General features: G+C 46.1%; 2 protein-coding genes across 3 annotated transcripts in view; one reads left to right on the forward strand and one right to left on the reverse strand.

The window, feature by feature from the left end:
• Positions 1-15,946, forward strand: part of LOC109883949 (ADP-ribosylation factor-like protein 6-interacting protein 1) — a 24,749-nt gene continuing 8,803 nt past the window's right edge. The window contains exons 1-5 of the mRNA XM_031821786.1: positions 1-168; positions 6,724-6,857; positions 12,035-12,154; positions 13,754-13,871; positions 14,241-14,325. Coding sequence (XP_031677646.1) covers positions 133-168; positions 6,724-6,857; positions 12,035-12,154; positions 13,754-13,871; positions 14,241-14,325 — 493 coding nt within the window. The 5' untranslated portion in view covers positions 1-132. The remainder of the gene's footprint in view (positions 169-6,723; positions 6,858-12,034; positions 12,155-13,753; positions 13,872-14,240; positions 14,326-15,946) is intronic.
• Positions 15,529-15,946, reverse strand: part of LOC109883947 (uncharacterized) — a 14,549-nt gene continuing 14,131 nt past the window's right edge. The window contains exon 5 of one of the 2 annotated variants that reach the window (XM_031821784.1): positions 15,529-15,859. In XM_031821784.1, the coding sequence (XP_031677644.1) occupies positions 15,844-15,859 (16 nt within the window). In that variant the 3' untranslated portion in view covers positions 15,529-15,843. The remainder of the gene's footprint in view (positions 15,860-15,946) is intronic. The other variant, XM_031821785.1, reaches the window with a different exon arrangement.

A 15,946-nucleotide genomic window follows, 5' to 3' on the forward strand; every position in this document is an offset into this window, starting at 1 on the left:
ATCCTGCCGGGCATCCAACGGTTGGTTTGTGAACTGCAAAATCCACAAAGAAGAGAGGGAAGCGTCTGCTGCGCCCCTGGGTCGTTTTAAATTTGCCTTTAAAACCACCGAAAACTTAAACAACCGCTAGCTATGGCAGAGGGAGACAACAAAAGCGCCAACGTACTCGTAAGTAACGTTATCCCACTTTCGACTTGACAAGCTTTTGTTCCTGAATTAGGTAACGTTAACGTCGTGGTGTTGCTTGACTGCTGTCGTTCGCTTGTCAACGGCCTTCGAAATGCGAACAATTAACCAGCTATGCTAGCGAAGGAGGATTAGTGAAAACGAAAACCGTGGCCAAACAAATTGAATCATTAATCTGAGCAAATTAACCAAGCCATAACAATACATGGTTTGTTAGACGGCCTATGTATCATTTTACATAGGCCGTTAACATTATCTACACTAACAATTAACGTTATGCAGTCTAATATTGGCCTTATAGCTAACATTATTGCTCGGCTAACTAGCTGTTCTCGCATGATACGGCTAATTGGTGAAAGGTGTTTTTGTAGCTAGCTGTGTTTATTTGGCTGGCGAGCCAACACAGCGGCTGTCCGTAAGGTTATTTTAAATGTGACACGTTCAGCTGACAAGTCGAGAGAGCCCATGTCTGGCTAATTTGGATCTTGTGACATTTATTTAACATCCCCTTTGAAATTACCAAATGTGCGTTACCTTAACTATTTGATTAGTCACCGAAAGATGACTAATTATATATTTGGTGTTGAAGTTAAACGATTTACTCAAGAATTAAGCATGGTTAGAGTGACTAGTGTAATTAAGACCATGGTCAGAAGTGGTCGCTGCTCGGACCGAGGGCTGAACGGCGATACATTTGAACGTCGACTGGTAACCTAGATGGTGTAATAACACTGACCTGTTCTAAACGAAATCCGGGGAATACAAAACAAAATTGAGCCTAATATATTAATGAACGTTAAGACTGAATTTCAGTGTATATACCCTTCCCAGAAAAAGTTCCAGTTTTCATTGTGCAGTTCTGAGGCTAACCTTTTTTAAATTAAATGATAATGCCCGAGAAGACTATGTTTGAAGGATATATTGGCACTGGTGGTGTTAGGCCCGAGATAAAATCACATTTTATTGGTCACATACACATGGTTAGCAGATGTTATTGCGACGATAGCGAAATGCTTGTAGTCGAGGGCAGGTGGTGTGCCGCAAATCTCCCCCTGTCAGAGTCCAATACTTTCCTCCAAACACCGCCTTCGAGGGCATTTATACAACGGGTTAGGAACATATTCAAATAATTATTGACATATTTTCATTAACGTTATCTTGATTAATTTATTCATACAATTTCATCCTTCCACAATGTATAGTCCCGATACAAATAAGCATTTTAACGTCGAAGATTTAGCAGGTGGTAATTTGTGAGGTAGACACAGGCTGGAATGCCGTTTTAACCAATCAGCATTCAGGATCTGATCCGCCCGTTGTATAAATTGCCATAGAAACGGCCCCTTGCAACATTGATTGATTGGGGTTAGAGGAATAGAAAGCCACTGATCTGGAAGATGAAAATTATGAGGGTATCAGTCATCCAAAGCGCAGAAACGCCTCCTAATGTTACCATCTACAAATCCCGAAACATGGACGAGATGTATCCTAGAGCTGGGCGATCTAAACTAGCGAAGGTCACAACAAACTAACGTTCTCATTTAATCAACACTGTTAATTAAGTACAAGCATATTACATTTGTAATCTTGTAGAGAACAATCTAATGATTCATTCTGTGATTCATAATGACATGGGCTAAAGAGAACTACTTACAAGCCCTAAACCAACAATGCAGTCTATTACTTGGATGACTGTAGAGGGAGGGCCTTCCTCTGACACCGCCTAGTATATAGGTCCTGGATGCCAGGAAGCTTGTCCCCAGTGACGTACTGGGTCGTGCGCGCTACCCTCTGTAGCGCCTTACGGTTGGATGCCGAGCAGTTGCCATACCAGGCAGTGATGCAACCAGTCACCATGCTCACGATGGTGCAGCAGATCTTGAGGATCTGGGGACCCATGCCAAATCTTTTCAGTCTCCTGAGGGGGAAAAGGCATTGTTGTGCCCTCTTCAGGACTGTCTTGGTGTGTTTGGACTATGATAGTTTGTTGGTGATGTGGGCACCAAGGAACTTGAAGCTCTCAATCTGCTCCACTACAGCCCCGTCGATGTGAATGGGGGCGTGTTCGGTCCTACTTTTCCTGTAGTCCACGATCAGCTCCTTTGTCATGCTCACATTGAGGGAGAGGTTGTTGTCCTGGCACCACACTGCCAGGTCTCTGACCTCCTCCCTATAGGCTCTCATTGTCGGTGATCAGGCCTGCCACTTGTGTTGTTAGCAAACTTAATGATGGTGCTGGAATCGTGCTTGGCCACGCAGTCGTGGGTGAACAGGGAAACCGGGAGGGGAATAAACACGTACCCCTGAGGGGCCCCCGTGTTGAGGATCAACGTGGCAGATGTATTGTTGCCTAGCCTTACAACCTGGGGGTGGCCTGTCAGGAAGTACAGGATCCAGTTGCAGAGGGAGGTGTTTAGTCCCAGGGTCCCTAGCCTAGTGATGCGCTTCGTGGGCACTATGGTGTTGAGCTGTAGTTTGTCACATACACATGGTTAGCAGATGTTAATGCGAGTGTTGCGAAATGCTTGTGCTTCTAGTTCTGACAATGCAGTAATGTCCAACCTAACAATTTCAGAACAATTACCTTATACACACAAGTGTAAAGGAATGAATGAGAATATGTACGTAAAAAATATATATATGAATGAGTGATGGTAAAGAGTGGCATAGGCAAGATGCAGTGGATGGTATAGAGTACAGTATATACATATGAGTTGAGTAATGTAGGGTATGTAAACATAAAAGTGGCATTGTTTAAAGTGGCTAGTGATACATTACATCAAGATTGCAAGATGCAGTAGATGGTATAGAGTACAGTATATACATATGAGATGAGTAATGTAGGGTATGTTAACATTATATGATGTGGCATTGTTTAAAGTGGCTAGTGATACATTTATTACATCTATTTTTCCATTATTAAAGTGGCTGGAGTTGAGTCAGTGTGTTGGCAGCAGCCACTCGATGTTAGTGATGGCTGTTTAACAGTAATGGTCTTGAGATAGAAGCTGTTTTTCAGTCTCTCGGTCCCTGCTTTGATGCACCTGTACTGACCTCGCCTTCTGGATGATAGTGGGAGGAACAGGCAGTGGCTCGGGTGGTTGTTGTCCTTGATGATCTTTATGGCCTTCCTGTGACATCAGGTGGTGTAGGTGTCCTGGAGGGCAGGTAGTTTGCCCCCGATGATGCATTGTGCAGACCTCACTACCCTCTGGAGAGCCTTACGGTTATGGGCGGAGCAGTTGCCGTAACAGGCGGTGATACAGCCCGCCAGGATGCTCTCGATTGTGCATCTGTAGAAGTTTGTGAGTGTTTTTGGTGACAAGCCGAATATCTTCAGCCTCCTGAAGTTGAAGAGGCGCTGCTGCTCCTTCTTCACCACGCTGTCTGTGTGGTTGGACCATTTCATTTTGATGTGTATGCCGAGGAACTTATAACTTTCTTCCCTCTCCACTACTGTCCCGTCGATGTGGATAGGGGGGTGCTCCCTCTGCTGTTTCCTGAAGTCCACGATCATCTCCTTTTTAATTTTGTTGATGTTGAGTGTGAGGTTATTTTCCTGACATCACACTCCGAGGGCCCTCACCTCCTCCCTGTAGGCCGTCTCGTTGTTGGTAATGAAGCCTACCACTGTAGTGTCGTCTGCAAACTTGATGATTGAGTTGGAGGCATGCATGGCCACTCAGTCGTGGGTGAACAGGGAGTACAGGAGGGGGCTGAGAACGCACCCTTGTGGGGCCCCAGTGTTGAGGGTGGAGATGTTGTTACCTACCCTCACCACCTGGGGCGGCCCAGGACCCAGTTGCACAGGACTGGGTCGAGACCCAGGGTCTCGAGCTTGATGACGAGTTTGGAGGGTACTATGGTGTTAAATGCTGAGCTGTAGTCGATAAACAGCATTCTCACATAGGTATTCCTCTTGTCCAGATGGGTTAGGGCATTGTGCATCATTCTCACATAGGTGTTCCTTTTGTCCAGGTGTGAAAAGGCAGTGTGCAGTGCAATCATCTGTGGATCTGTTGGGGTGTTATGTGCATTGTGGTTCTAGGGTTTCTGGGATGATGGTGTTGTGAGCCTTGACCAGCCTTTCAAAGCACTTCATGGCTACCTACATGAGCGCTACAGGGTGGTAATCATTTAGGCAGGTTACCTTCGCTTTCTTAGGCACAGGTACTATGGTGGTCTGCTTGAAACGTGTAGCTATTACAGACTCGGGCAGGGAGAGGTTGAAAATGTCAGTTGGTCCTTGCATCCTCTGAGTACACGTCCTGGTAATCCGGCCTTGTGAAGGTTGACCTGTTGTATAGGTCTTGCTCACATCGGCTACGGAGAGCGTGATCACAGTCGTAGCACCAGGGCCTTGTGAAGGTTGACCTGTTGTATACGTCTTGCTCACATCGGCTACGGAGAGCGTGATCACAGTCGTAGCACCAGGGCCTTGTGAAGGTTGACCTGTTGTATACGTCTTGCTCACATCGGCTACGGAGAGCGTGATCACAGTCGTAGCGCCCTCTTTAATTGATCTGTATTTCACTACATTCTCGAGCAGTTTGGTTCCCAACCTGAAACTCGGTCCAGGTTAATCTGGATTGTTTTGAAATTGGGTAGTGCAGCAGTTTTTCTATTGTCAGTCATTGAGATATTTATTTTATAACCTTTATTTAACTAGGCATGTCAGTTAAAGAACAAATTCTTGTTTACAATGACAGCCTACTGGGAACAGTGGGTTTAACTGCCTTGTTCAGGGGTAGAATGACAGATTTTTACCTTGTCAGCTCAGGGATTCGATCCAGCAACCTTTTCAGTTACTGGCCCAACACTCTAACTACTGGGTTACCTGCCGCTTATAACTTATAACTAATGTCCTGATCAACTAGCCCACGTTGGCATTTTTTTTTGTTGCTAATAGATTTTGTAGTAATGTTAGTCACTCAAATATCACATGAATACACATTAGCCATGGCAAAATGTATGGAATTGAAAGAAAATTGGCTTCAAAACTGAATTTTCTCAGTACACCACAATTTTTTTTGTAGAACTGCAGGAAATATGCTTTTTAAACCTGCAAAAATAAATTGTCTAGCAACAAGAGGGGCGTAAAACAGTTTGTGGCCATAGAAATAGATATGCAGGGGGGTGCTCCCCAATGCTGGCAAGGGGAGCCTGAGTGGGAGAAGGTTTGGGAACTGCTGTTCTAGAACAGTGATGGAACTCTAGAATCTGGTTGAAACTGTCTTCAGTTAAATCGTCCTTTGTCAGCTTAACGACAGCTCTCAGATGCGGCAGTCAGGCTTTGTCTATCGTTGATTACATTCATCCACCGAACAAACCTACCACAGAGGATCAACTGACAACTAGGATGGATCACGATGATGATCTGTGTGGCAAAACAAGTCTGTAACGTTAATAGCTATGCCTTTTCCTGGCTGGCTGTGGGTCATGAGACGACATGGTGTTTTTAGTGCCCTTGGAATAGAGATGTCTGTATGAAGACGGGTGTTTGTGGTGCCAGCACAACGTGGCATTATTTCACTTCCCAGTCCATTCACAATGACACCTCTGTTTTCCTCAACCCTTCGGCCCTGTGGCTCTGCTCAGCCGCCAACTGATAGTAGTAGAGGGATGTTTGGAAGTCAGCAGGGCTTAAGGTATTAGCAAGCCATTAAACAGTGGTATTTCTGTGGTGCAGTCTGTTTGCGTCCAAATGGCACGCTAGTCCCTATATAGTGCACTTCATTGACCAGAGTCCTATAGGGAATAGAGTGCCATTTGGGGCTCAGGCTAGCTCCTTAGATGAACAGGCTAAACTGTTAACTATATGTGAATTGGAGTTCAGCGTTGTCTGGACTGAGAGTTAGAAGTCTTTTCTTCTGAGTGCACCAGTGCATCTTGAGTCCTTGTCAACCTGAACCGTTATCAGGCTGCGTTTTCACACACCTTGGGGGGGGAGGAACTACTGCTGTGGCCTATTTATTGCCTTACCTCCTTACTCCATTTGCACACACTGTATGTAGATTTTCTGTTGTGTTATTGACTTTACGTTTGTTTATCCCATGTGTAACTGTTGTTTTTGTCGCACTGCTTTGCTTTATCTTGGCCATGTCGCAGTTGTAAATGAGAACTTGTTTTCAACTGGCCTACCTGGTTAAATAAAGGTGTTCTCAACTAACCTACCTGGTTAAATAAAGGTGAATTAAAAATTAATCACACTGGTCAAATTGCTACTTTGCCATGTTGGGAGCCGGGGATTTGTGTATGTATTTAAACAACGCTCAACACCTGGCTCTGCAATAGACTAGTGTCCTGTCCAGGAGGTTAACACCTGGCTCTGCAATAGACTAGTGTCCTGTCCAGGAGGTTAACACCTGGCTCTGCAATAGACTAGTGTCCTGTCCAGGAGGTGTACTGGTAGATCAAGCTGCCTCACTCTTCAGAAACAGGAGATGGGCTCCTGTCTCATGGACCGTTCTGGCTCGTCCAAGGCTACTTCCTAACCTCTGTCTCTGGCGTGTGTCTCGGTCGGTGTCTGTGTTCCAGGCCCAGGAGACGGCCCAGCTGGAGGAGCAGCTGCAGGGCTGGGGAGAGGTGATCCTGGCTGGGGACCAGGTCCTGCGCTGGAAGAAACCATGGTTCCCTGGAGCCCTGATGGCAGCCACCACACTGGTCTTCATGTGAGTAGTACTCACACACACGATGCATACATCTGTCCTGTCACGCTCTCACACACACACACGTTACACACATTCGTCCTGTCACACACTCTCACACACAGCTGTCCTGTCACACACTCTCACACACAGCTGTCCTGTCACACACTCTCACACACAGCTGTCCTGTCACACACTCTCACACACAGCTGTCCTGTCACACACTCTCACACACAGCTGTCCTGTCACACACACTCACACACAGCTGTCCTGTCACACACACTCACACACAGCTGTCCTGTCACACACACTCACACACAGCTGTCCTGTCACACACACTCACACACAGCTGTCCTGTCACACACACTCACACACAGCTGTCCTGTCACACACACTCACACACAGCTGTCCTGTCACACACACTCACACACAGCTGTCCTGTCACACACACTCACACACAGCTGTCCTGTCACACACACTCACACACAGCTGTCCTGTCACACACTCTCACACACAGCTGTCTTGTCACACACAGCTGTCCTGTCTCACACACACACACACACACCAGGGCTTGACATTCAGGTAAATTTGCCAGTAGCACACCGTGCCAGTACCAAGTGACGACTCCAGGCTCGTGGGCGAGATCACAGGAGAAAGTTATTTAGGCAGAATTTTAATCATGGGTAATCACAATCAGCAGGGTGGCTCCAGCAGGGGGTTACAGTCAGCGTTATCACAGAACACCACACAGAGAGAAGACAGACACACGATGGACAGGCACGCCCACACAGAGACGGAGTTTAGTTAAGTAGCCTGGTACGAACCAGAACAGCACAAGACAGGAGCCCAATCCCCTGTTTCTGTAGCATGAGGCAGCTTGTTGACCGAATTATCATCAGATAATTTTTTGAAGCTTTATAAATAGTTTAACTGTGTACATTGTTCAAGAGAATGTAGGCCTACCGTTTATGCTTTCGAATGGCCGATGTGTTTCCTTTGTCATGCCGGACACTCCTAAATGTGCAACACTGCCAATTGCAGTTGAGGAATAGATCATACAGCAGTGGGTAGCTTGGATCCTCTTTTTTTCAATCATTACCATCAAAACTGTTGTCTTTTCCCAGATTGCATTTTGATGTGTTGTCCAGTGACTGGGCTCATTGGAACACATCTCTTTCCACACGGCATTCAGCTGTGGAAGCAGTTGTGTGCTCTTGCCACCATACAGTTGATATTGAGGTGGCAGGGTAGCCTAGTGGTTAGAGCGTTGGGCCAGGAACTGAAAGGTTGCTGGATCGAATCCCCCGAGCTGACAAGGGAAAAAGATCTGTCGTTCTGCCCCTGAACAAGGCAGTTAACACACGGTTCCTAGGCCGTCATTGAAAATAAGAATTTGTTCTTAACTGACTTGCCTGGTTAAATAAAGCATGTAATAAATATTTAGATCAATTTAATCAATAAGGGATGTTATATTTCTTGACAAGCAAGCAGCTCAAGGTCCTGTTTTCGCATGTTAAAATGCATTTCCTGCAGTTCCACAGTTTGACACATTATGCATCTCTTGGGGTATTTTGAAGACGCAGTATAAGTGAAAGGCTCCCTAAGTGCGTATTTCTCTGCCCCATAGCATAATGTGTTGATGCAGGAAGCCAGCTAACTTCCTACATTAACATATTCTGAACTTCCTGCATCAACACATTTTGCTATGGGGCGTGCTATTCTACATAAACATTTTGCTAACTTCCTAACATCACATTTTGCTATGGGGCAGAGAAATTTGCAGTTTCATGGTTTTCTACATACACATTTTGTCATGAGTCTTGAGATATTTTGCCGTTTTTAAAGGGTAAGTTAACCTAAAATTCTACATTTCCCAAGTGATTCCATACATTGACTCGTTAGGTGGACTTTGCCTTCTCCCCCTGGCGTCTAGAACTGGAAAGCGACCAAAATAAAAGGGTCATGTGACTCGTGGCGTTTTGTTGTGCACTAGCTCTGCTCCGTTAGTCAGAGCGATTGAGAAACCTGGGAATTGTGGACAAATTATTTTGTTTTATTGAAAGCATTTGGCCAAATGACCCCAAAAATATATATATATATATATATAATCAAAAGTATTATAGGTTTTGAGACAGGAAATGTGTTATTTTCCACCTAAAGTGATCGGTATTATTTTATATGGCCGACTGCAATAACATTGGAGATGGGTAACAACTGTGCATGTGTGTTTTCAGTCCGTGGCTTTAAGAAGGAACAAAATGTCACTGTTTTCCTTTTGAAAGAGACCGATACAGATGTGTGTAGTAGCCTAAGCACTTCATCAACGACGATGACAAAAAAAATCAGAAATGCTGGGGGGAAAACATAGAACTCTGACAGCTCTAGCTTCTGTATTCTCGTGTGGGGGGAACACATAGAACTCTGACAGCTCCTGCTTCTGTATTCTCGTGTGGGGGGAACACATAGAACTCTGACAGCTCCTGCTTCTGTATTCTCGTGTGGGGGGAACACATAGAACTCTGACAGCTCTAGCTTCTGTATTCTCGTGTGGGGGGAACACATAGAACTCTGACCGCTCTAGCTTCTGTATTCTCGTGTGGGGGGAACACGTGGAACTCTGACAGCTCTAGCTTCTGGATTCTCGTGTGGGGGGAACACATAGAACTCTGACAGCTCTAGCTTCTGGATTCTCGTGGGCTGGATATGGTGTTGCTCTAAAATGGAGGGTGCTGCTGAGGTATGTAGTTTCTTCATTGCAGTTTGAGAGGATCTTATTGTGTTGTAACCATTGCACCATATCATGTAGACAGCCAGTTAGCAGATGTGTCCTGTCTTTATGACACTGGGTTGAAGGAGATCACAGATAGTAATTGTGTCATCTTACATTGCAGAATACACAGAATTAAAATAAAAGGATTTGCGTTTAAATTATTTAGTATCTTGTCTACTTATCAATCTATAATGTCTGTGTTGGCTAGCCATTGTTTATTTGCATGGCAACATTTCATGCTTTTAACAACTCTATAGCCTTGCATGGTCCCAGGAACCCCCTGGTGTAGGCCTATTAGCGTGGAATGCATGGTCCCAGGAACCCCCTGGTGTAGGCGTATTAGTGTGGAATGCATGGTCCCAGGAACCCCCTGGTGTAGGCGTATTAGTGTGGAATGCATGGTCCCAGGAACCCCCTGGTGTAGGCCTATTAGTGTGGAATGCATGGTCCCAGGAACCCCCTGGTGAAGGCGTATTAGTGTGGAATGCATGGTCCCAGGAACCCCCTGGTGTAGGCCTATTAGTGTGGAATGCATGGTCCCAGGAACCCCCTGGTGTAGGCCTATTAGTGTGGAATGCATGGTCCCAGGAACCCCCTGGTGTAGGCGTATTAGTGTGGAATGCATGGTCCCAGGAACCCCCTGGTGTAGGCGTATTAGTGTGGAATGCATGGTCCCAGGAACCCCCTGGTGTAGGCGTATTAGCGTGGAATGCATGGTCCCAGGAACCCCCTGGTGTAGGCCTATTAGCGTGGAATGCATGGTCCCAGGAACCCCCTGGTGTAGGCCTATTAGTGTGGAATGCATGGTCCCAGGAACCCCCTGGTGTAGGCGTATTAGTGTGGAATGCATAGTCCCAGGAACCCCCTGGTGTAGGCGTATACCTGGAACTTTCACTTTCACAGTACCTGACACACACATCACAGGCTTGGGCGCAGGACATACCTGGAACTTTCACTTCACAAGTCCTGGGAGTCTTCTGCTTCCTGAAAACCAGTGTAGACCCCATAAGGTGAGGGATATTTGTCTGGAATGACATTTACCACGTATGATGGGAGAGGGAACTGGACCACCTGGACCCAGTGTCTCAGTGTGGAGGAACCACTCCAGAACGCTGCAGTATGAGACCGGTCTGAACGGTCTGGATTCACCATTTATACATCACCAAGTGGATTTGAGAATCTGGAGCAGCAGTCATGTACTTAGAACAGTTGCTTTTGTTTTTGTCAATATGAAACCAGATATTTCCAGTTCAATGTGTAGGCCTATATATCCTATTCTAATCAAATATGCCAACAAAATATTGTGGTATAATGTGAAAACATATATCCACTGTGTTTTTTGCTGGTATAAAAACAACAACCCACAACCGCCCAGCTCATAGAGGTTTATGATCAGAGATCATTCAATAAAGTAAAGTTTAGCTACTTACTTGTCGGATCACTGTCCCATTTGGTCCAACTCAAATGGATCACTGTCCCATTTGGTCCAACTCAAATGGATCACTGTCCCATTTGGTCCAACTCAAATGGAGTTGTCTGCAAGTTCTTTTTTTGGATCAGGACAAATGTTTCCATGACAACAGAGTTGCTGTGGGCAGCAAGATCCCGGTGTTCCTCATCAATCAAGTTCCCTGCAGCATAAGCATTCTTAATGAGTTCGCAATGGAGCACAGTTGTCTCAACAGCACGACCCATCTGCTGTCTTCACTTCTCCCTGTGTAACTAATCAGTTACGCTAGGCTACTGTCTTCACTTCTGCCCAGAAAAAAACTTGCATCTGTGATTTGTGAATATGGGTAATACATGCACTTTTTTTTAACGTAAAAGGCCACTCAAGTGTAGTTTTGTCACAACTAGAGATCTGTGGCATTTTGTTTTGAGGGAGCGTGCAATTGCCATGCTGACTGCAGGAGTGTCCACTAGAGCTGGTACTAGAGAATGTGATGTCAATTTCTCTACCATAAGCCGCTTCCCCAAGTCGTCATTTTAGAGAATTTGGCAGTACGTCCAACCGGATTTACAACTGCAGACCACGTATATGGCTTCGTGTGGTTGAGCGGTTTGCTGATGTCAACATTGTGAACAGAGTGCCCCTCGGTGGGGTAATGGGCAGGCATAAGCTACGGACGACGAACACAATTGCATGTTATCGGACGGGCAATTTGAATGCTCAGAGAGACTATGATGAGATTGAGGCCCATTGTTGTGCCATTTCATAGGGCCTAATGAATTTATTTCAAGTGACTGATTTCCTTATTCGAACAGCAACTCGGTAAAATCTTTAATTGTTGCATGTTGTGTTTTTATATTTTTGTTCACTATAGTAAATGTAGCTTTTCAGAACCCTTGATAGAATACCTCATTTCTCTGGTGTCCTCTTGATTTGCCTTGCAGTGGAATTGAGACATCTGACCCCCTCTCCTTCCTCCAGGATGATCTACTACCTGGACCCATCGGTGCTGACCGGCCTGTCCTGCACTGTCATGCTGCTGTGTCTGTCTGACTACCTGGTGCCTACTCTTGCACCCCGCATCTTCGGATCCAACAAGTGGTGAGAGCCTGGGGGTATATCTGGGGTACAGGGTGGAGGGGGTATATCTAGGGCAGAGGAGTTTGGTATCATCTGTGGGTGAAAGGATGGGGGTGTCTGCTTAGGGGGGAGGGCAGCAGAACTTTAGGGGTTGCCAGGGAGTAGGGCTTGTTGACGAGGGTTGTTGCCAGGGAGTAGGGCTTGTTGACAGGGAGTAGGGCTTGTTGACGAGGGTTGTTGCCAGGGAGTAGGGCTTGTTGACGAGGGTTGTTGACAGGGAGTAGGGCTTGTTGACGAGGGTTGTTGCCAGGGAGTAGGGCTTGTTGACGAGGGTTGTTGACAGGGAGTAGGGCTTGTTGACGAGGGTTGTTGACAGGGAGTAGGGCTTGTTGACAGGGAGTAGGGCTTGTTGACGAGGGTTGTTGACAGGGAGTAGGGCTTGTTGACGAGGGTTGTTGCCAGGGAGTAGGGGTTGTTGACAGGGAGTAGGGCTTGTTGACGAGGGTTGTTGACAGGGAGTAGGGCTTGTTGACAGGGAGTAAGGCATGTTGACGAGGGTTGTTGCCAGGGAGTAAGGCTTATTTGTAGGGGTTTTGGGGACATGGTGTGATATTAGTTGAGCGTGACGTACATCTAATGTATCCAGGCAGTGTTGTCTTAAATCATTTCTAATTACAGTTATTAAAGAAGTGCTGATGTACAAACGAGAGAGAGGAGGAAAGTTACCAGCATGTTCCAACTGTAATCAACCTCTTGGGTCTGTCCTACAAACTCTCACACGGCTAACATGTACTCCTAGTGTTGGAGCTCTTAACCGCTAGGCTACCTGCCGTCCTCTGACCTTTGGAAGGAAAGGAGATGAGAGGGGGTTGGATTTAGATTTGCCTCCATGTAGCCCATTAGAGGATTTAGAGGTATCTCTATGTAGCCCATTAGAGGATTTAGAGGTATCTCCATGTAGTCCATTAGAGGATTTAGAGGTATCTCTATGTAGCCCATTAGAGAGATGGATTTAGAGCAGGGTTTGCAGACGCATGCATGCATACATACATACTCACTCAGAGGACCTGCATACATACAAGCCACACACACACACACACACACACTGGGTCTATTTCAGTGTCTGGCAGTGAGTTCTGCTGGTTCATAAGCCCATGTTCTGACCTGAGCCTGAAATGGGTAGTTGTGGCTCAGCAGAAATGAAGGGCACTTCCCCAACTGCCTTATCAATGGGGCCATATGATATCTGATAGACTCCTCTCATTCTGCTGAGCTGGTTCTGATCAAGTGTTCCTGTTCAGATGGATGGAGAGATGTAGGGATAGTTGTTGACTGAATAAAACCACTGGTCTTGGATATAATGGTAATAATATCACTCTCCTCCCTCTCTTTTCCTTCCTTCTCTCCCTCCCTCTCTTTTCCTTCCTTCTCTCCCTTCCTCTCTTTCTCCTCCTTCCCCTCTCTTTCTCCTCCTTCCCCTCTCTTTCTCCTCCTTCCCCTCTCTTTCTCCTCCTTCCCCTCTCTTTCTCCTCCTTCCCCTCTCTTTCTCCTCCTTCCCCTCTCTTTCTCCTCCTTCCCCTCTCTTTCTCCTCCTTCCCCTCTCTTTCTCCCTCTCTCCAGGTCTTCAGAGCAGCAGCAGCGTTTCCATGAGATCTGTGGTAACCTGGTGAAGACTCAGCGTCGCATCCTGGGCTGGTGGAAAAGACTCTTCTCGCTCAAGGAGGAGAAGCCCAAGATGGTACACACACACACACACACACACACCGAGACCCACTTTAGCTCTGTCGTCTGTTCTAGAACTGGGTCTGTCGTCTGTTCTAGAACGGGGTCTGTCGTCTGTTCTAGAACGGGGTCTGTCGTCTGTTTTAGAACGGGGTCTGTCGTCTGTTTTAGAACGGGGTCTGTCGTCTTGTTCTGGAACGGGGGTCTGTCGTCTTGTTCTGGAACGGGGGTCTGTCGTCTTGTTCTGGAACGGGGGTCTGTCGTCTTGTTTTGGAACGGGGTCTGTCGTCTGTTTTGGAACGGGGTCTGTCGTCTGTTTTGGAACGGGGTCTGTCGCCTGTTTTGGAACGGGGAAGTGATGTCACTGCCGGTTTTCTTCCCACAGTACTTTGCGTCGGTGATCAGCAGTCTGGTGACGGTGGCCTGGATGGGACAGCAAGTCCACAACCTTTTCCTCACCTACCTGATCGGTACGTACCAGCACCTGTCTACCTGCCTGTACCTGTACCCTACCTACCTTATCTACATGTACCCTACTGACCTCCCTACCTACTTACCTACCTGTACCTTACCTACTTACCTACATGTACCTTACTGACCTCCCTACCTACATGTACCCTACCTACTTACCTACATGTACCCTACCTACCTTATCTACATGTACCCTACTGACCACCCTACTGACCTCCCTACCTACTTACCTACATGTACTGTACTTACCTCCCTACCTACTTAACTACATGCACCCTACTTACCTACCTTACCTATCTGTACTCTACCGACACCCTACCTACCTGTACCCTACCTACCTGTACCCTACCGGCCGACCTACCTACTTGTACCCTACCTACCTACAGTGTCCGTACCCTACCAACCCATCTGTACCCTACCTACAGTGACCGTACCCTACCTACCTACCTACAGTGCCTGTACCCTACCGACACCCTACCTACCTGTACCCTACCTACTTGTACCCTACCTACCTACAGTGCCCGTACCCTACCTACCCATCTGTATCCTACCGATGTACCTGTACCCTACCTACTTGTACCCTACCTACCCATCTGTACCCTACCTACCCATCTGTATCCTACCGATGTACCTGTACCCTACCTACCTGTATCCTACCTACCCATCTGTACCCTACCTACTTGTACCCTACCCATCTGTATCCTACCGATGTACCTGTATTCACACCCTTTGACTGGATTAAAATGGACTAAATTGAGATTTTGTGTCTCTGATCAACACATTATACCCCATGATGTCAAAGTGGAATTAAGTTCATTTTCTTTTTTTTACTAATGAATAACTATTCAACCCCTTTGTTATTGCAAGCCTAAATAAGTTCAGGATTAAAAATGTGCTTAACGAGTCACATAATAAGTTGCATGGACTCACTCTGTGTGCAATAATAGGGTTTAACATATTTTAGAATGACTACCTCATATATTACATAAAGTTATTTGTCAGGTCCCTCAGTCAAACACTGGTTCAACCACAAGGACCAGGGAGGTTTTACAATGCCTCGCAAAGAAGGCACCTATTGGTAGATGGTTAAAAACAACAACAAATAGTCCCTTTTTGAGCATGGTGAAGTTATTAACTACACTTCGGATGGCGTATCAATACACCTAGCCACTACAAAGATACAGGCGTCCTTCAGGCAACTCAGTTGCCGGAGAGGAAGGAAACCACTCGATTTCACCATGGTGATATTTAAAACCGTTAGTTTAATGGTTGTGATAGGAGGAAACTGACCTAAACAAAAGAGTGAAAAAATATTCCATAACATGCATCCTGTTCACAGCAATCCACTAAAGTAATACTGTAAAAAATGTGACAAATCAATTCACTTTTTGTCCTGAATATGAAGTTTTTAATGTTTGTTTGGGACAAACTGAAGGAGCGAAGTACAGGCATAATCCTAGAGGAAAACCTGGTTCAGTCTGCGTTCCACCACAGGCACTGTGAGATGAATTCACCTTTCAGCTGGACAATAATCTAAAACACAAGGCCAAATATACACTGTATAAGAAGACGTTGAATGTTCCCGAGTGGCAGTTTCGACTTAAATCTACTTGACAGTCT

Source organism: Oncorhynchus kisutch, unplaced genomic scaffold (genome assembly GCF_002021735.2).
Source record: "Oncorhynchus kisutch isolate 150728-3 unplaced genomic scaffold, Okis_V2 scaffold4016, whole genome shotgun sequence".
Taxonomy (NCBI): domain Eukaryota; kingdom Metazoa; phylum Chordata; class Actinopteri; order Salmoniformes; family Salmonidae; genus Oncorhynchus; species Oncorhynchus kisutch.